The sequence below is a fragment of the Phocoena sinus genome, chromosome 15 (genome assembly GCF_008692025.1).
Source record: "Phocoena sinus isolate mPhoSin1 chromosome 15, mPhoSin1.pri, whole genome shotgun sequence".
Lineage (NCBI taxonomy): Eukaryota > Metazoa > Chordata > Mammalia > Artiodactyla > Phocoenidae > Phocoena > Phocoena sinus.
The window spans coordinates 32,250,736-32,273,170 of NC_045777.1; the positions used below are offsets into that span (position 1 = coordinate 32,250,736).

General features: G+C 35.0%; 1 protein-coding gene across 6 annotated transcripts in view; it reads right to left on the bottom strand.

Moving 5' to 3' along the window:
* The window catches only part of GPCPD1 (glycerophosphocholine phosphodiesterase 1), a 63,017-nt gene that overhangs the window by 32,077 nt on the left and 8,505 nt on the right, over positions 1-22,435 (bottom strand). For 4 of the 6 annotated variants that reach the window (XR_004345854.1, XM_032605768.1, XM_032605770.1 and 1 more), the window contains 8 exons: positions 21,746-21,842; positions 17,144-17,228; positions 11,309-11,384; positions 9,401-9,442; positions 7,280-7,403; positions 3,485-3,716; positions 1,187-1,349; positions 745-877 (listed from right to left, as the gene is read on the bottom strand). Coding sequence is in view for 5 of the 6 variants with exons in the window: in XM_032605768.1 (XP_032461659.1) it covers positions 745-877; positions 1,187-1,349; positions 3,485-3,716; positions 7,280-7,403; positions 9,401-9,442; positions 11,309-11,384; positions 17,144-17,227 (854 nt within the window). In the remaining variant the exon portion in view is untranslated. The remainder of the gene's footprint in view (positions 1-744; positions 878-1,186; positions 1,350-3,484; positions 3,717-7,279; positions 7,404-9,400; positions 9,443-11,308; positions 11,385-17,143; positions 17,229-21,745; positions 21,843-22,435) is intronic. The other 2 variants (XM_032605772.1, XM_032605769.1) reach the window with 2 other exon arrangements.

The following is a 22,435-nucleotide window of genomic DNA, read 5'->3' on the forward strand; positions in this document are numbered from 1 at the left end:
GAAATATAGTTATCATTACTATAGAAAAAAAAATTTAGTAAAGAAGTCAACTACATTTTAAACAATGGACATAGTACTTATTCTCTATTTTGAGGCTAACTTTGCCATCCCCAAAATAAGACTGTGACCATGACTTGGTTGGTGTGTGCATTCATTCCATCAATCAAGCTCTAACAATTTTAGGTATTTACAAGCTGAATACAGACATATCCTATACCACCCCATACCTCCCCAAGTGAGGTGACCAGTTAAGGAAAACAATCCTTTGCAATGGGCATGAAGTAGTGGAGAAACTTGCTCCCTGCATTGAAGCCTCAGGTGACTTGATACTGGCAGACCAGGGAAGGGTGGAAAAAGGCAGACACACCAACAGGCTGAAAGAATGGAAACTGTACTGAGAACCGGTGAGGAAACTAAGACCCTGAGAGAACAACATGCTGAAAGTCAGGACCACAACACAGACACACTGATGTCATCAGGGTGACTGCATCAAGCTCTCCCCTCCTGGCTTTCTAGTTTTAATGTCTCTCTCATCAATTCAGCAGAATACTAAAAAGACTGACCAGAATCTTACAAGAGAGTTAGTCTCTAATTAATTTGAACTGGAAACCCCAATTACCAAATTACATTTAAATCCCAGGGTAATAATTAAAAGGATCGTTTGACCTTTTAGTTGGCCAAACCTATTTAACCTTATCAAGCATGAGCTACCAAATGCTAGTACTACTCAAATATTCAACCTACTGAGCAGTTGTTGTAGAATTTCCTGCACCTCGATGTCCAACATCCAATGGTATTCTTGGCTTCCAATACTTGGAAAATGAAGATTTCATGTCACAATTGTATCCTGGTAACGGCTTAATAATTATATAGTCAACTTTCATATGAAAAAAGGGGGAAGGGAAATAAAGACAATTAAAAAGGCTATGATGAGCTCAATTACACTTAAAAACCACTCAAAACAGCTTTATCAATCGATCAAATAGAAAGAAATCAAGTCAAAACACATTCAAATTAAAGCTTCCAGAAAATAAGATATGTCTTTATTGTTATTGTATTTGTTAATATTCTAAAACTACTTATTAATTTAATTCTTTACCATTCTCAAAAGCTCAATTTGAAACTAATTAAAATCCTAACTTAATCTGCTTATTTGTAAAGGGTCACCCTGCTTCTCCAGGCTTACCTCTCACTTTGCCTATTGTTTTTCTGGAATTTCTGCTCATGATGGGAAGAGTAAGGATTCCAGCACTCTTCCCACTCTCTGCAATGGTGGATGATAAGAGGCATGCTGTACCCACATGTCCAGGAAGAGTGTCGCCCTGAACTATGTGTTCACTGAGATCTTCCTGAAAAATGAGGTTAAGAATAACCCAAATTCTTATACTTCAATATTTTCCATTTAAAGATCAAAAGACATCCTTTAAAATCAACTCAGAATCTATGGAGGAAGATCAGTAAGAAACACAACCAAATTTATATTCAGGTAATTTAGACAGCTTTGTTGTAATGAGTAACACATTTTCTTTTAGTATATAAAGATATTTAGTATATAGTATATTTAAGATTTTATGTGTTACTTTATTGATCAAAACTGTTGATTTGCACTTCTGATTCTCTAACATGTATTAGGCGAATATAAAGCTCAGATTGAAAGTTTCTAAGTACTTTTTACATTCCAAGACTAAGATATACCTGTAGTGACTTTTAATGTATATTTTATTCTTTAAAAATGCATCTACACAGATGACACAGAGGGATAGGACACCAAATACTCAACTTTGAGATTATACAGCATATTTCATCCTCAGTCTATGAATAAATTTGTATTTCCAAAACTGCTAACCAAATGAAAGGGAAGTTAGGCTGCTCGAGAGATTATTAAGAGGTAGGTACTAAAAGAACAAGGAAATGTTCAACCAAAACCTCATATTTTTAGAATAAAAGTCTCCCAGATCTTATTAATTAGGCAAGATCTAATTATAAGGTTATAACTTTATTATAAGTGTTACTTACTGGATTCTAATCCATCCTGAATCTTGTTATTTTAAGAAACAGTGGCTAGGTGCTACTGTTGGGCAAGGAATATTCCCTACTCTCAAAAAGCTAAACTCTAATCTAGTGGAAATGAGAGTGGAAACACCAAAGAGCCAGGACCTTAGGGGAGGACCCAGTGTTATTCATGAGGAGCAGCTGAACAGCCCATAAGCAGAGAGCTCTAGTGTAAAGTGGCACAAGCAGCTCTGGAAAGTTGGCAGCACAGATTCTGAATAACCTGGCACAATTTTCATAGCAACTATTTTTTCTTACATATTTATACTATCAAGTAAAGTTGCAAAAATGGGTCCACTGTTACAATGAATTCTTATAAAATGCTTCAATAAACCACAGACTTCAGTCATAAAGGACTCAATCATGCTAGTTACATCAGTTTGCCACCAAAAGTTACACAGCCTGCACTTCACTCTATCCTTGGAAGCTCCTCTGGATACAATTCATTTATATTTAGAATAGACACAGACATCAAGACATATGGTCTTGATTTAAAACATCAATTCTGAATTCTGCAGCCTGTGGAATGAAACCCCATTCACAGAAAGATAGACAAAATGAAAAGGCAGAGGACTATGTACCAGATGAAGGAACAAGATAAAACCCCAGAAAAACAACTAAATGAAGTGGAGACAGGCAACCTTCCAGAAAAAGAATTCAAAATAATGATAGTGAAGATGATCCAGGACCTCAGAAAAAGAATGGAGGCAAAGATCGAGAGGATGCAAGAAATGTTTAATAAAGACCTAGAAGAATTAAAGAGCAAATGCCTAGAAGATTAAAGAACAAACAAACAGAGATGAACAATACAATAACTGAAATGAAAAATACACTACAAGGAATCAATAGCAGAATAACTGAGGCAGAAGAACGGATAAGTGACCTGGAAGACAGAATGGCGGAATTCACTGCCATGGAACAAAATAAAGAAAAAAGAATGAAAAGAAATGAAGACAGCCCAGGAGTCCTCTGGGACAACATTAAATACACCACCATTCACATTATAGGGGTCCCAGAAAGGGAAGAGAAAGAAAGGACCTGAGAAAATATCTGAAGAAATTATAGTGGAAAACCTCCCTAATGTGGGAGAGTAAATAGCCATCCAAGTCCAGGAAGCACAGAGAGTCCCAGGCAGGATAAACCCAAGGAGAAACATGCTGAGACACATAGTAATCAAATTGACAAAAATTAAAGACAAAGAAAAATTATTGAAAACATCAATTCTGAAGTTCTCAATTATAATTTTAATAGTACCTGAATCTGTCAACTCTTGCATTTTTAAAATCTGCTAACATGTATAGAGGAGTAAACATCTAAAAATTTGTATGAATCATGCATTTATACAAATTAACCTATGATAAAAATCAAAGCATATGTAAAAATAAGCTCTTGTCTGCGTTGTCTCTCACCCCCCTCAGTGAAATATACTCACCTCAAAAAAATCAAATATTAGTTCCAGGTTATCTGGTTCCATTGTCTGTATACTATACTCTGTCCAACGATCAGGCTGTAAGCCATACCCACACTCTGGCTGTGAATGCCTGCACTTGAACTCATTGTCGCTTATTAAGGATATCTCCAGACTATTGGACATTTTGTGAAGAACAGTGGGAGATACCCTATCATCGTCATCTTCCTCCAGACCCTCTAGTGTCAGCTTTACCCTACATAAAAGGAAAAAATAATGAAATGCAAAAAGTGAAAAAGAAGGAAAATCCATATAAATGTTACCAAAACATTAAATTTAAAAATGCTCCTTGTATATGCTAAACCCTCAAATAAAAATATTACGCAGACTACACATACTACAGGTTAAGGCATTAGTTATACTTTATAAAATAGTGATTTTATCTCCACACATTTCTGCAAAGTATTAAAATGAGATAAATGCTCATTATGCCTAAGGCTGTTTTCATTAATTCTTTAGGTTTTTTAAAATGAATCTAAAAGGGCATTTACTATTATCCATTTATAATTGGCTATCTCAATTTCTTATGAGAAGTTTCACAAATATATATATAAAACAAGTACATATTTGAACCATATTCTGTTAGTGTGCATTAAAAGACTGTTAGAGTTCATAGTTGTAAATTTTTTAATTTCCTCTTTCTTCTCCTCACCACAGTGAGTCCACGTACTTTGTGAACAGTACATCATTAAAGAAAACTATTGTATTAAATATATATATTTGCATGTATTCATGGTTTTTATGTATGTATATTTATATGTATGTACCTTTTTAATGAAACAAATGAATAAAAAAATAAACCAAGAGTCTAAAACTCTTACAGACTCCACAGCAATGAAAACAAAATACAAGTTACCCAAGCTACTGGGTCACAAAGACTAGTTTACTCCCAATGAGAAGCGATTAGTTGCACAGAGCACTTGTAATGCCAAACAGTCAACTCAATTCTAGAATATTTCTTGCACCAACTGGAATGTACATAGATTAAACAACTTTAATACCAGTGATGTAGAAGCAACGTTATTGTACAGAATACAGCTGCGCTAAGAAAACTTTTCATTCTAGATTTAAATGAGATCCACTTAATAATACAAGTAACAGAACTGTATTAGTGAGGCCTGCTCTGTCCAAATGACGCTGCTGCCTTCAACCACAGTGCAGACTTGCCTCATAGGCACACACTCTGAAACCTTCCAGAGGGGATAGGAACACAGGTTATTCAATTAGTAATAATGTTCCGTAATCATACTGTAAAACCAAAAGCAGCACCACTTTAATAATCCAAACAAAAATAATCATCTCTTCTCTCCAAACTCTTAGGAACAGTTCTGAACAACTGATTTTGTTGGTCAGCCTGAAGGAACAAACATTCTCTACCAGGACATATGAAAAGCGACCACAAGTGGATAGTAATGAACAAGCAAGGAAGGAATGGAAGATTAAAAATGGCTATTCTAGGGACTTCCCTGGTGGTCCAGTGGTTAAGATTCCACGCTCCCAACACAGTGGGCAGGGGTTCGATCCCTGGTAAGGCAACCAGAATCCCGCGTGCCATAGCCCCCCCCCAAAAAAAAGGCTAACCTACAAATAGCAATGTGCATCTATGCCCCCCCCCAAAAAATCAAGTTTAAAGGGATCTATGAAAGAATTTAGTTCTAAAAGAACTAAAACATTAAAGGTTTTACTCAAATAGCTATATAAATGTTATAGTCTATCATAAGTAACATTGCTTTCCAAGTTCTGGTGGAATCAAGCGAAAGAGAAACTTGTGTTGTTGAAAACGTGGTGGTAATGAGATAAAACATCATGTCTAGTGTTTTATTTAAAATTTAAATGCTGTTGCTAAGTTTTTAAAAGTCCTGATAAACCTGCAGATAAATTTATTTTCTAGCCACTGAAGGCTTAACCTATCGATAATATGAATTCTGGGGGAAAAAGATGGTCAAAACAACATCGGTTTCTAGCTACGCACAATTATTTCAGTAGGAATCAGTCACTTAATTTGTAGAGCCCAACTAAGTATGGTTATAAAAATCTTCCAATTTAAGCTTAAGCAATACAATAATATAATCAATCACTATTTACACAAGAACAGTACAGGACTCAGGATGCATGTGCAATGCAATCAGAACCCCATTAATTATCTACTAATTTTTTTTTTTTTTTTTTTGGCCACACCGCAGCATGCAGGATCTTAGTTTCCCAACCAAGGATCGAACCTGTTCTCCCTGCAGTAGAAGCACAGAGTCCTAACCACTGGACTGCCAGGAAATTCCCTCTATTAATTTCTTAATTATAGTCAAAGAAAAAAAAAATCCTAATAAGCCCAACCAACCAAGGCTTTATCTTCTACTGCTACCTTTATTTCAGGGTCTTATGCTAATAAACACTTTACAGCGGTTAACACAATTTATTTGCTTCTTTTAACATGTAAATAAAATATTCAGTTATTTATGACTAACTGGTTAGAGAATCTCTGCGATCAAATGGATCTTGCAGATCAGCCACGTGGTCCAATTACCTAGGTTTTTCAGAAGCAAAGCACAGGCCTAGAAAAGCTAATGAACAGAGGCAAGGTACACCCAACACTATTTACTCACAGAATAGCCAATGGAAAGGGCTGTGAAGTGTTACCCACCCTTTCCCTTATGTATTTTATTACTGGTATAGGTAAGTACTATAATATTTTCAGCAGTTATTGTAAAACATTTATGGATTTACAAACTGCAACATCATTATCAATTTTATTCTGAAGATAATAAGTATTACTATTAATTACTTCAGTTACTGAAAATGGCCCTTTAAACCCAGCCCTGACACATTGTCAGAAAAAGCTGCATAACGTATCAAGACTTAGAACTCTCAGTCCCAAAGTTACAAAAATTCAAATGATAGGGCTGCCTCCGTCGTTGAGAAATCAGTTCACTCAAAGATATAACATGGTAGGGCTTCCCTGGTGGCACAGTGGTTGAGAGTCCACCTGCCGATGCAGGGGACACAGGTTCGTGCCCCGGTCCGGGAAGACCCCACATGCTGCGGAGCGGCTGGGCCTGTGAGCCATGGCTGCTGAACCTGCGCGTCCTGAGCCTGTGCTCCACAACGGGAGAGGTCACAACAGTGAGAAGCCCGTGTACCACAAAAACAAAAAACAAAACAAAAAAAACCACAGATACATGGTGACATTACAGAAAAATTAAGTTACTTACTATTTTGTTATTTATACAAAGCTTGACACCTAAATCTTCTTAAATTAAGATTAAAATTAAACTAACCTGGAACTGCTATGATAACTGTGACCTGCTTAACGGAAAAGTTTCTCGTTTTCAAGCCACCAGAAAATTTAGGACACTGAAGTATATTTCCAACAATCATTTTTCTGTTCATGCCATTCTCCCTTCATTTAGCTCAAAATCATTTCGTTATGTCAATTTTAAAACAAAATATTTATTGCTACACTAAGAAATTTTAAATGGTAGAAACTACAAAGATAATAAGCCTAGAAATCACTTATCTAAGTAAAAACAAAATTTTCTTGTTTCCAATTTGGAGATTAAGACTAACATAAGTACATTTAACTGTAGCAATCTTCAGGCAGGGAAGCAGTTCACTCTCACAAGACACCGCATTTATTAGAAAATGTGACATTATCTGTGTGTTATTTTCTTAGTTTATACACATAAAGGCTATAACCAGATGGATCAGAAATCTACACCATTAGTGAAAATAAATAGGCTAAGTAACAAATACACATGGTCATACCTAAATCTAGATTTTTTTAATTTTTTCTTGGTTATTGAGACAGGAGGTTTCTCAGAATAATGCAAACGTAATCTGATTTCAGTCTGACAAGTCAGCCATCCAGAATCCAGAGTCTCAACACCATCTGGCAAAGTAAATATGAAGAACAGTAATTAATATACATATTTTTAAAGCCAATCCAATAAGTACAATATATATTGACAATTCTAGTTCACATTCCGTTTAATATACTCAGGTTATCTATCACTGGTATTTCTCTCCAAAGCAAATATATAAGTAGTCTTACTTGTCATTGAAAAATAACTTTTATATCAAGTAGGAGGGAAAAGTTAAATGAACATTAACAACTAGCCAAACTTTAGCACTAAAGTAAATTAAAATACTCTTTTTGAATATATTATTGAAGTAATACAAATCTATCTCAGAAAGAATACATATTGCAAGATGGCTTCTAACCTAGCATTTGTTCCACTGGCAGTGGATAACTACTACACTTCCAAAGTTTCACATGAAATATTCAGCTGAAACTAGTTATTCCACTAGTGCTGGCAGCGTAGATATGAGGTGGTAATAACAAATGTATTCTCCATTTACATATTCTGCCATAGATAAACTGTATGACTGTGATAGCACTGTTAGCACTGTTTAACTTGAAGTTTCTTACTAACAAAGGTAATAACATTTTCATAAATACCAGGGAGCTGACAACTGTTTTGGACCTAAGTTCTTCATCAAGAGAACTTAAAAAAAAAAAAAAAAACAAGAAACTTTTCTTCTTCGGTATGATTTCGTAACTATCAAATTTCATACATGAAGAGAAACCACTACCATCTCTTAATTTTAAACTGTTTCCAGAAATGGACAGAGTTGGAGAAATGGCTTTCTATCCTGAAGGCCAACTAACGCTGAATTTAGGAAGATGATGACAACAGCAACAGATGACGAAAGAAATGCCATGCATTTATAACCAGGCATAGTAACTAACATATAATAGAAGGATATAATGTCATCATTACAGTTGAAGAAATGAGAAAACAACTTCTCCATTAAAAAAGCTCTCCAAAACATGTAGCATAAATTTTGTGTAGTCTCTAAAACACTAAATAAAACTATTCGAGTATGTTAGACTACCTTATGATGTGATATAAATAATCCCAAACAAAATCAAGAAAAATAAGTTAAATTCCTGCCCAAATACTGCAAAAGCATGTACATTTCTAAAGTGGATAAACATATGTACTTAGTAAAACCACAACCAAAACATTCAGGCCCTATTCCTTCCTGTACTCAACAGGAATGCAAACTGGTTATGAGCAATTATCTCTGGTTCACAGTCAATGCAAGCACGCATTCTGTCCACCCCCTTTACACCTTTTGACTCCTACAGTATAGTATCTAAAATGAAAATGCAGTTTAGCATGATAATGCTGATACACTGTGAGAATTCCAGTCATTGAAGAAAAAACTTGAATCCTTAGGATAAAGTATTTACTGATGCAGAAAGTATATGACTGTAAATTAATTGTTTAAATACTCAGCCATAATTACTAGAACGTTCTGCTACTTAATCTTGATTTTACTATAAATGCACATACTAACACAAAATGCACAAACGTAGCTTATGAGTAACATTTCACACTTTAAATGTTGAGAACAATTAACATCATTTTCAAACATAGTGTTAAGTGATGATATAGTAACAGTTAAGTAAAATACTTTTAAATTGATTATATTAATTCATATACCTAAAGTCAACAGCCAAATAAAAACTAAAAAATAAATAAAATTTTAAAGCATAAGAAGTATACTAGAGGGAATTCCCTGGCGGTCCAGCGGTTAGGACTGCGCTTCCACTGCAGGGGGTGTGGGTTCAATCCTCCTGGTTCGGGAACTAAGGTCCCACAAGCCACGTGGCATGGCCCATAATAATAATAATAATAATAATAATAATAATAATAATGGAAACTATTATTTAACAGAATGCATTTGTTTTTTGGATCTAGTCTTCTAGTCTCTATTTTCAATATCATACTGTCATATTTCCCTGTGCTGTTTCTAATGAAATGTAAGGTAACATCTCAACCATGTGAATAAAAATTTTCAAAACTCAGTCTCACTTACTGTGGATTCCAAATTGTCCATCGTCAATAATAATTTCACTTTCTAAAATTGAAGGAAAATAGAAAATCTAGTTAAAATTCATGATGTATATACAGAATGAACAATTGAGAAATTACCTACCTTAAGGATTTTTTAAAAAATTTAGAATTTAAAAGCAGCCCAAAGTGAATAAGCATATTTATTGTAGCCCTCAATAAAGAAATCCCTTTTAAGGAGGCTATCAAACTAATGGTTCTTATATTCATGGTGATTATTCACAATGTTGTAAGGAAGAGAAAGAAAACTCCTCAGAGAGGTGCTCTAGAGGCACTGGGACAAATGTTTATACCAACCAATGCATGAGACTGACAAGGTGCTGGAAAACAATATCTCCTGGTTGATTTTTCAAACCAAAGGTCTTGGCACAATTAAAATGCTTATTCTTACGTAGTGCGTATTCTGAACTTACCTAAAATATAATGCTCCTCAAACCCCAACTATTCTCTATAGCCAGCTAAAAGCTTTTTAAAACAGCATAAACTTACCTGTATATATAGAGCTATGAGGAATTACCAAAAAGTAAGTGTTTGCACATTGCCTCCTAACAGAAATTTCAACTAAATGAGAAAAGCTGTTAAGCCCCACCCTCTGAGTAAAATACTAATTATCTTCCCTGCTATTTCCTTTCCCAGTTTACTTTAAACATAAACCTGAATTTGTTAAAATAAGTGTGACAGTTCCCAATAAAGATTCTCTGGTATATTTCACACAGCTCTTAAGTTCAGAAGTTTTATTTTCCAAAAGTATAAAATAGATTAAAAAGACCAGAAACAAAATCATCCTACTTTCTCAAAATAAGAAAATATATTTAACTGCAAGATGCTTCAAAATGCAATTTTTAAAATATTCAATTCCTAATAATTTCCAACCTCAGTATGGCACTCTTTTAATTCTAAAGTACACTACATAAAAATTCTAAATATACTATCAAAAATGTATTACAAAAATGTATATACAAAAAGAAAATCCAATAAAGAGGATGGAATGAGATAGCTGTTTAAACGAGATGTGTCCTTGCTATATATAGGGTAAAGCAGAATCTCTCACTACTTTCTAATCTAAGCTAGTAAATAACAAGCCATTTATTCTTTAAATTCTAATTTTCTCTGGAAACTAAAATAGAGTTTTCAGCACTAAGTCAATTTATAGATGAAACCAAGTAGGTAATTTAATGTATGTGAAAAGAACTTCAAATTTTAATCTCAGTATGGAAAAGGAAATTCAAAAATACTTGTATGAAGAGAAATGCCATTTTTAGGCACAAGAAAACTAAATAACGTTTAAACAAACAAACAAACAAAAATTATCTAAATAGCAACTTTAACATAGCCAGCAGGGTATTGGGGGAAAATGTCTGCTACAACCAAGAAATCTGAATTCATTCATACAAGTTTATTCAAGTATTTACTAGTTTAAAAAACACCCACAAATAGAATAACTTATTCTATTACTATTCAAAGTTAAAAATGTAAGAATCATTGTTTTGGATTAATTCTTTCCTCAAATGTTCTAAGTTCTCTGAGCAAGTAATATCAAAGCCACGGATGGATGCTCAGTTAAAAAAAATGCTATTTTATAAACTTTTGTAACTACTCCAAATATAAATATATATTCCACCATAAACCCATCTAATTCAAGAAATTAAAAATAACTAGGCAAGCATTTCTAATAAAGTTTATGAAGAAAGGCAATTAAGAACTGTTTAGTTTTGAAAGTAAGACCCATGATATGCTCAGTGAAACTTGTAGTACTGACAATGCATTGACCTTAAACTTTAAAATAAATATTTATTAAATCCCACTAAGCCATTGTGCAGCATATTAGTAACTTTATGCATATGCCTCAAACAGATGCAGTTAATGCCCATACCTAAAGGGGTTATTGATCGTGGTTGTAGATGAGTCTCCCACTTGTGAACTATGACTTGACATGGACCACCGATAGTCTGCAATTTAAAAGTTAAACGTCTGCAATAATTTCTTGTATCTTATTTTCTACCCATGACGCCATTAGATGTTTGTGGCCTAAGTCTTATACTAATTATGAAACCAAGAGATTCATCTTGTTAATATCAATATTATATGCGAAAAAATCAGGAATGTACCAGGTCAAAAAACATGATGAATGCTGGAAGAAAATGAGGGTGAGGTAGTAAACAAAAATAAGATGAACTGGCAAATAAAACCATTTTAAACCCATTGTTAAATCTACCTACAATACTCAGTTTTAATCTTTAACTGATACTCTGTCGTAAGTTAAAGTTAACAGCAAATATACTTTATGTTTGGTATGTCGGAAGTCAACGAAGTATTACTGGAAGATTGAAGTAACTCCTCAAGTGTTCAGAAAAAGCCTAAACTCTCTGATAGTAGAAATACTGAGAACGAATACTTCAAGATCAATTATCACAAGTTACTCAAGGAACTAGAGGGCATAATAAAGTTCTTCATTACATATATTTAACTAGTAAGTAGGTAACAGGAAGAATATCAGATTCTCGTATTTTAGTAACCAGTGTTTCTAAGGAGCACAGGAAGCCCTTTCCTTTAGGAAAGGACACATGCATGGCTAAATCTGAAGAACAAGTTTGATTAAAGGGGAATGAACATCCAGTTTTACTCTTACTGCCTTAAAGTTTATAAATTCATACAGTGTGAAAAATTTTAATACTGTCTTCTGTTATCAAATTCTCTTACTAAAAAAGAAAATAAAGCTTTATGTATTGTTGATAATGTCTACAGCAATTTAAACACAAGAATGAACTACCACAAGGATTCTCTTGTGTGTTCCTAAAGTACTGAAGTATATGAAGTGTTTCCTAATTTTCCTTGAAGTATCTAAAACAAAACAAAAAACCCTACACTTGTCTAATTAAACTTATGTGCCAAAATACAATCCTTAAATACATATTTTAAAAGAAAATGTTCAAACTATATCCTTACAAGGTATTTTTTTTCTTCTGAAGAAGAAATTTAGTAAAATACAGAGAAGCAAAAAGAAACAAAAATCACCCATTATCACACTACTTAGGGATAATCACTATCAATATTTTCACGTATCTTTAAACCCTTGTCTAGGCACATATATACTCTTAAGTCTGGAACATATAAGCTTCTCTCTTTATTACATCTGTAGATGACATTAAATACTCTTCTATAACATTTTATAGGATTTCAATATTGATTTTATTTAATAATAAATGATCCAAATGATAACAAATAAGTATGTAACAAATTAGGCAAGAGATAATTCTGTCATTTAAAATAACCAGAGGTTAAAATCTTTTTTTAAAACTTGCAAACTTTTGAAGTTTGAGAACTAAAATTGCATTAGATATACATTCAATTCCTTAATCCTGAGATAATACAGGAACTCATTTTCTCTAGCTGAATACATCCTTGTTATAAGGGTTCACTTGTGAATTGATAATATACTGTGTAGACATTTTAAAAAATGTAAATGTGAAAGTACTAATCTTAAAATATGGTGAATTACACTAAAAAAACAAGAAACATCTGATCCTGCATCTGCTAGATGTTTTTTACTACAACTTTTTGCTGTCACTTTTTTGAATTTGTTTTCACACATCAAACTTTCTAACCCTCAAAAGATACAAATGTATATAATAAAAATAGGAATGCTTCTTAGCAATAATGGGCAACCAGAAATAACTAATCTATTCCCTTCTTCCACCCCTCCCATGTCCCCTGCACTCCCCTCAAAAAAAAAAAAAATCCTCTTTGCTACAAAAGTGGTGTAGATCCATATTCTTATAAAAGTTACTAATCAAATGTGACTTGAAAGGGTGCCATGAACATAATAGTATACATCAGCAGGGATTAAAAGTGGGTAGAAGAAAGGAGAGACTTTGTTTTAATTTTTTGTTTTAATTCAGGTATCAGGGGAATTTCACAAAAAGTGTTGATTACAGTATCTATACTTAATCATGTAAGAATAGTCCTGTGGATTAAACACTTGAGAGGGAACAGTAATTTTTAAAACTCCACTCCTGTTTACAAACCCACTAACCATAGCATAAAGCAAACTAGGCTTGAACAGAATGGAGTCTTGAGGAGCAGTCCAAAGGGTCAATTCAACAGATGGCTTATAATTGTGTCTACTGGAGTTCACACTACAAATTCATGGTTGGTACATAAAATGTGATAATATTGACAAATGAACCAAGTTTTAAAACACACTGAATTTCCAAAATTGTTGTGACTACTTTATTAAACTTTAGTAGGTAATCTTAAATTTTAGCTTACCAATGTTCTTTAAAACAAAAAAAAACCTTAACACCTGAGCATTGGGAAATTAAAGATCTTAGCAACGATTCCAAAACATACAATCCTTTTTAATATGCTAAATGCAGTAAGTCATTCTTCAAGATCTTAGGAAAAAAACAAGAGTTCCATTCTGTAAAAGACTGCCACAATTTTAAGCACTTCAGAGTCAAGCAGAAAATGGCTCTTTGGAGACAAAAGTAACAATATCAGTCCAAGATAGTACTCCACTAACAGGACTGGTAGAGTTATTTCACATTTTAGCATGTATTAAATCAGAAGATTGCTGGAATGTTTCTCATACAAAAAACCTGTTTCTACAAAAAAGTCATAATGACTGCTTTCTTAAACAGTTATTGATTGACATCACTCAGCTGTATCAAGCACTGAGAAAAAGAAACAAGATTATATAAGAGGTAGACTGGGGGTTTTGTTTTTAACAGACCACCAAGCAAAACTATCACTATCATGGAATATCACTGCTTTCAAATATCATAGAAACTGTTAAGCGTAAACTGTAAAAATTTCAGTTTCCTTTCTACGATTTTGAAAAAAATGGAAAAAAAAAATGCCCATGTGAAAGGGGCTCTGAATTTTTAATCTATGTCAGAGGCCAGAACCAGTTAGTTAAAAATCACTATTTTTAACAAGACCAGGAAGAAAAACAGTCACTTAGGAGTGAGTAAAGCAAAGAAGGCTAGGCCAACATACATCTCTCAGATGGTTCAAATTCATAGTTAACAGCTGAGGGTATTTAGCATGCAGAAGAATTTTATTAAGAAACCACTGTACAAAATGACAACCTGGGCTATTATGAAAATAAACAATTGCCTGCCTACCAGATGACTGATTCTTTTGTTAAAGGATTTAAATAAAAATCAAGGGACATTAAGAACAAGGTAAAAGAATTTGTAATGAATCTAATTATGAGTGAATGTTAACACCTGTAAAAATTAAAAGCAGATGTTACTGAAAAATAAGCTATTTCACTGAAATGAATGAAAAATTTCAAAGACAATATAATTAAAAAGTGGCTAACATCTCAGTATGAGACAACAATCCCTAATTCCAGCCACAAATAAAAAGGGGTGAACATGGATTAAAAAATGTTTAAATTACACATTAATTCAAAAATTATCTTTGGTGAAGATGTGAAATTAATGGGTTATCTGCAGACTCACAGCAATGTTTCCATTCCAGGAATATCTACTACTTTTGTTTGCTATGTTTAAATAAGATAATATTTGTCACCTGTAAAAAATTATTTTAGAATTTAATATATTAACACCTTATTCTAATTCTACAAAGCATAAGAACATACAGCTGTGAGAAATTAAAGAGAAAAAGGACTTCAAGAGTCTTTAACTTCTAAACTAAAAGGAATATGCCAGAAAGAGCAAATTACGGAAGAGAAATTATGAATGGTAAAATTTTATTCATAGAAAAATTTTAGCAATCGAAGGGATGTAAGAAATCTATAGTTCAAACCCTTCATTTTATAGATGAGTAAGCTGAATTCTGAAGGTCAAGTGACAAGATCACAAGATTTTTAGCTTAGGTTCTACAACTGCTTGGATAACCTAAAACTTTTGACCCAGTAAAATTAACCTTATTACCCATTTCAGTTTTTCAATGCTTTCATAATCATTTTGCTTTCCAATCATTCTTTATATTCATAAAATATATACTCCAATAATTTACATCATTTCACGATTTAAGATTCCTTGCACATTAGTTCTATCATTTGACAGTGCACAATTGAGACAAAGTTTCTAATTACGTCTATTAAAAATTATGATTCATTTAAAAAGCGCCACCAACTTTAAAAAGAAGTGTCACTTTAAGCTGGCGTGTGGGAAAAAAAAAAACCTCTAGCCATATGCATGGGATTTTATGTGGCTATTTACTCTATTCCATGAAAAACATACTTACCATGGCAGCCCCTGCATCACACGGTACATGTGTACACGATACAGAGCACCTACTTAAAGAAACACACTCACCAACACATACTGTAAACTTTTGCAAGTATTACAAGGGGAAAAACTTGTTTCTTACTGTAAGCAGACTTCGTGCCAATTTTTTGGAAAAGGCATTTTGGAAGGATTTGCTGCTTTTGGTTACATTTTCAATGAAAAGAGAAAATACTGTAGGTTGGCTTAATTTGACCTGTGTTGACAACAGTCTTACTTTAGGAAACTACGCCCAAAGGACTCATGATTTTTCTTGTCCAAACACCCCCGTAAGTAAAATTTAGTTAATTTCACATACCAGGATCCTCAAATATGCTTTCAAACTCACAAGTGCTATGATCTACATAACTCTGTACAAATGGTCACTTTATACTAAAGAACTTTGCCACAAGGTACAACCCCTATGCCAAATAAATGATCTTTTCCTTAGTCATTAAAGTGAGACTATTGTCAAGATAAGCCAACATAATGATCAACTATAATGTAATTTAATTTTAATTACTGAGTATATTCACAATATATTCTTGGAATAAGAAACGTAATAGGTGCAAAAGACAGCTGAAGTGGGTTTGTCAGTTTTTCTCTTTTATATAATGGTGGCTAAGAGACTGAGGTAACAGTGGCTGCTTGCATTTTTTTTTTTTTAACATGTAACAAGTATTCAAGGACCCCAAAGGGAAATAAATTTTTAAAAAGATCTAATCCATGTTTGCTTCCTAGACTCCTGCCTAAGCCCTTGTTCACATGCAGCCCAAAGTGTGCTCAAAGGTAAAAATCTGAAGGAAAATAATCCTTTCAGCAAATAAGTATCTTTAAAATAAAGAATCAACTTTTCTAAATATGAAAATGTTCCCAAAATAATAAATAAATCATTGTGAGCAAGCAGATTTAGATCTAACTGATATTCCAAAGGCCTTCAGAAAAGATCCTGGTCTATCAACACTATCACTGAAAAAAAATCTAAAAGGAATGACTTCAATTTTTGATAGGAGTTAATGCAGCCACTAAGAGATAGCTGCGTTGAAATAATTTTTTCAAAGTTACTCACTTAAAGCTGGCTATATACACCTCTAAATATATCTTTACCACAGATGAATTAAAAAAATGAAACAAAAAGAAAAACCTTTACTACTGGTTACTAACTAGTTTACAAAAGTTATAGAAAATGCACACCTATCAAGAACACTTATCATTAAAACCAATTTCATGATAAGAATATTGCAGAACATACTTACTATTAGTCTTTTAAAAATTCCATTGCACACACTATTTGCCTCTGAAGAGGCTACTTCCTTTCTTTTTGGTGCTAAAATATTATTAATCCAGAGTTCTTTTCTCCTTATTTGATCTAAACAAACTCATTTTACTTTTAATGTTTCCAAACTTAAGTTAGTTGCTTTTGAAAGAAGTCTTCTAAAGAAACTGGAAACTAGATAAAGAAAACATACCTTTGGTTCTAAAAAGCACCCTTTGAAGTAGCGGTACTGAACTGATACTCCTCTACTAAGTACAATGGTTGCTTTCCATAACATGCTGTGAGAAAAAAGAATTAAAGCAGCAGCATCAGTATCAAACTAAAATGCATAAAGTCTTCATTAATTCATAAAACCCCTCAAGTAAGGTCTGTGATCAATACCATTTATTTATTCCTACACAAAATTTTACTCCAGGCCTAATCTGAACCAGGTACTGGGAACACAGTGATGAATAAGGCAGAAAGAGCTCCATCTTCAAGGAGATTGCTTGCTTATGTGGATAGACAAATATATAAGCAAACAGCATACATAGGAAGGGCTAGCTGACCTTTCTGAGGTGACAAGAAGTTTTGGAGCGAGATCTCAACAAGAAAGAACTGTCTGAGCTGAGACCTAAATGATGAGCCATACAAAGAAGCAGGAGAAGTAGTATTCCAACCAGAAAAGGCAAGCAGTGCAGACCTCTGAATCTCCTCTCACTTTCCACTTAGCTAGGGATGTTACATGGCTGCTAACAGGCTTTGAGGCCAAGGTCACAAACTTAAATGCCTGTTCCCAACTATCCCTTATTCTGTCCTGCCCAGCCTCTGGCTATTTCCCTAGCCAAGCAATCAGTGTCTGTATCTTACTTGTACTTGTATCTTACTCAACGTCTTCCTCTGAACTATGTCATTCTACATATTCTAATGCTAATTCTAAAGCTTAGACTCAACAGTGAAAGAATTCACTACAATTCATGATTATAACTGATTTTTAGCTTCAAATCATAGGCCAATGTTATTCAAAGTGTGGTCCCAGGACCATCAGTATCAACTGGGAGCTTGTTAGAAATGCAAAATCTCAGGCCAGGGCTTCCCTGGTTGCGTAGGGGTTAAGAATCCACCTACCAATGCAGGGGACACGGGTTCGAGCCCTGGTCCGGGAAGATCCCACATGCCGCGAAACAACTAAGCCCATGTGCCACAACTACTGAGCCTGCATGCCACAACTACTGAAGCTCACGCACCTAGAGCCCGTGCTCCACAACAAGAGAAGCCACTGCAATAAGAAGCCTGCGCACCGCCATGAAGAGTAGCTCCTGCGCAACGCAACTAAAGAAAGCCTGCATGCAGCAACGAAAACCTAATACAGCCAAACAAAAAAAAAAAATCTCACGCCGCATCTAGACCTATTGAATTTGAAACTCTGGGGGAGGGCCCAAGCACTCTGTAATTTAACAAGTGTCCAGGTGACTCTGATGATGAACACAAGTTTGAGAGCCCATGTCAGAGACCATTACCCAAACGTTAATTCAGCATGAATAGTTCAGTGACTAAAGGGCAGCTCCAAATATTCTTCCATGATACCAGATGGCTAGCACTGCTCCCCACCTGGCTCTGCCAAGACAGACTTAGGGCATTATCCTCACTCTGACTCAATTTTGGTTTCTAACAAAATATCCACAACCAGCTGTCACCCCTGGTCCTAGCTTCAACAATCAGATTAACCTGGTAATAATAAAATACATATGCCCTGGCTCCACCCTGGGAAACTCTGGTTTCATAGGTCTGGGGTGGAGCTTTGTCTCGTGGAGTTTGATAAACTGGACATATGTGATTGGTTGAGAAACACTGCTGCACAACAAGGACAGCCTAAATGCTCGGAACATGTGCCCTGACTACTTCTCCCTGATAAGCCTCAGAATCCTTTTCAACACAGGGCTCCAGGCAGATTCTACCAACTCTGAGATGAAATTTATTTCCCATCTCTGCTACCCAAAAAGAAAAAGGCAAATTTCCAGTATTATTTCACCCATAAAACCAGCCAGAGTATGTGAAACTAGCCCCAGATGTGCACAGTAGAATTAGTGGGAAGCTTTAAAAATGTGCTGGGGCCCCTCTCTCGTGCACTATTTATCAATCTTACAGGAGCAGGGTCTCGGCATTTTTTTAAAAGCCCCCTTTTAAAGTGCTTTAAACCAGTTAAAGTGCTTTTTAAATCATTTTTTAAAGTGATTCCAATGTGCTCCCCTGGTTAAGAACCACCAAATGAAAAGATCAGATGGTGAGAGCAATAAAATCAGTCTTTTTACTTTACTTCCCTAAGCAACTATAGCAAAGTTATAAATGAACCAGAGGGACTTCCCTGGTAGAACAGTGGTTAAGAATCCGCCTGCCAATGCAGGGAACATGGGTTCGATCCCTGGTCCGGGAAGATCCCACGTGCCACGGAGCAACTAAGCCTGTGCACCACAATTACTGAGCCTGCGCTCTAGAGCCCGTGAGCCACAATTGCTGAGCCCATGGGCCTACAGCCCACGCTCCACAACAAGAGAAGCCACCGCACCACAACAAAGAGTAGCCCCGGCTCAGTGCAACTAGAGAGAAAGCCTGAGTGTAGCAACAAAGACCCAACACAGTCATGAATGAATGAATGAATAAATAAATAAATAAAATTACTTAAAAAAAAATGTACCAGAACTGTTCAGTGACGTCAAGAATGAACGTAACCTGATGAAACTCAAGAAAAACCAGGAACGAGGGGCAGTGAGAAGGTTTAGTGCACCTGTCTGATTTTGAATTGCCCTAATATCCTCCCCACAAAAATACCATGAAAATCTCCAAGAAGGGCAAATAAAATCATAAGTGACCCACATTTTCTGCATTATTAGGAAATGACACCACAACCTTCAAATTGTTTGTAAGAAAAAAATTCCAACAGAGCTCTTGTCACCACAAACCTGTAGGTACAGAGAGACTTAAGAGACTGAAAAGGAGGAACAGAGGACTTAAATGCAGAGTACACTGAAATCCCAAAGAAACACAGTTCTAAAACACAAGACTGGGGAATTTCCTGGTGGTCCAGTGGTTAGGACTCTGAGTTTTCACTGCAGCGGGAAGGGTTCAATCCCTGGTCCGGGAACTAAGATCCAGCACGCTGTCAAAAACAAACCAACCAACCAAAAACCCCCATGAGACTGTTGTTTACAGGCAAACAGATTTGTTTACCTTTTGTATCATCTTGTATCAACTACTTTTATCAACTGTGTCATCTACTTCCTTTCTCTTTGTGAAGCACTGTTTATCTGCCATATATGAATCAATTATACTTCATTGTACAGCGATGTCAAAATGGCTGCTTCCTTAAAATTAAGAAGTTAACTGTTCTCATTCTGTTCACATCACTTTGACCAGGTTGGCTAGAATGGACTTAAGACAGGTAACAGGGCAGCTCAAGAGTTCAGAGCAGAGGTAAACAAGTTTAGAAAGACATGAGGTTTCACTTCAGACAGGAGTGACTAATCCACAAATCAAGGAAAAAATAGGCACTAGAAGAGAATAAACATCTCGTTTTTCTGTGATCCCAATATCATTTGTCAACAGAACTTAACTTATAAAAACAGAAGAGAATTGGCTGAGAAAACGTGTCACACTAATGACAAAGAGAGAAACGGGTGTTCTATGTATGTTTTTTGTTTTTTTTTTCCTGAGCTTACATTATGGTATTGTTTTACTTTCCTTGTTATTTCCCTCTGCTTTGCCATCAGTGCTCCTCAAACTGTCTGCTGTGAAGGACCAGTTTCTGTTTACTTATGTTACTCTACTTGTCCCATGACCAATACTTCTGGTCTATGATGTACCCAGTTCAATGAGATAAGTCCATGACATGCATGGGTATCCCAGCAATGTCAAACTGTCATAAACATTTCTAAATGCTTGCTCTCAATCTTTGTATTTCTCACATCGTGCACTGATAAAAAAATGTTTTTTGTCTAGCACTGAGTCCACAGGCCACATTTTTAGTAGCACTGCTTAACAATCATCTAATCTGATGTTTCTCCCTGGGGGCACTGCATGTATTTGTATACTATTTAGAATCTCCTCATCTTTCCTTTACCCCCACGCATACATCTTGACAATCCATAACACTTCAAAATATCCATACAGAGAAGGACCACCTTTGTTGACAACACTGATTCTATCCTAACCCCTTTACCATGCAGATAAAGGAACCAAGGCTTAGAGATATGAGATCTGCCCAAGATCACAGCTAACTGCGGAACTGAAACTGGCACCCAGATCCTCCTTTCCCCACTCCAATGCACCAACACACCCATGCTAAGTTTAGTGCTGTATTTAATGTCAGTAGTAAACTTATTTCACTACATTAGCTAAAATTTCTAAGGATGTGTTCCACCCTCTGCTACTTTTAAAAGAATATATGTCTCAAAAAATTATTTCATAAGCTAAAGCAAAAATTAGATCTTTTATCAAGAATAGTACTGAGAAGCAAAAAAATGCCTTAATTTTTTAAAAATAAGAAATAACAATATAAGCCTGTTTAGAAATATGGTATTAAGCATCAAAAGAACCAGCCAACAGCCAAGAGTTGAAAATGACTTTTTGCGAGGTGGAAATTGAGAAACAGAGGAACTTGTTTTTTCACAGCAAACTCTGTAAAATGACTTCACTCTTTATACATATGTGATAAGTTTGATAAAAATTAAAAGAAAAATATACCAAGGTATCTTAGAAACCCCCAAGTTTATAATCTGAATGTCACAATTATTCAGTATTATGACATGTCCATGCTTACCTTTCACCTGTCTCGTTCTCTGGAAGAAGAGCCACAGCATTTTGAGGATTCCAGTTTCCCAAAGCATCAGAGCTTCCACATATTGCAAAAACCTCTCCTAAAGAAACATAACGAGTTATAGTGGGTTAAGTAGGAACATCTCATTTTAGTTTTAGGAAACTGCACTAATTTAATGGGATGCAGAGTCCCTTTCAGTGGAGATGGAAGAGCTTCAGTGGAGAAATGGGTTTCGACCCAGGTGCCACTCACACTAGCACCTACGTTATTAACCTGACCCACCTCTATAGAACCAAAAGCAGAGAAAAGGAAGGATGTACAGGGACAGACTTTTCTTCATTTTTCAACTACTTACTGAGCCAATAATGAGCACCAAGACAAGGTGATCAAATGGCAATCCTTGCCTTCAAGGCAGCTTCCAATTTAAAGGAGCATATAAGTATCCTACAGAACCAGTACCTGATATTTTCCAGGAACTCAAACAGCAGCTACCAAGAAGCTAAAGATCAAGAAAATTATCAATGGGAAATGAGCAATGTAACAACAACAAAGAAAAAAAAGTCCCCAGAACAAAGACTAGTGAAAAACTAGACAAAAATCTCATATTCCTTACTAAAATAAAAATATCACACTTCATCTGAACACTTGTCATCAACACACAAACCAACATATAGTCATCACCTATATTTGCTA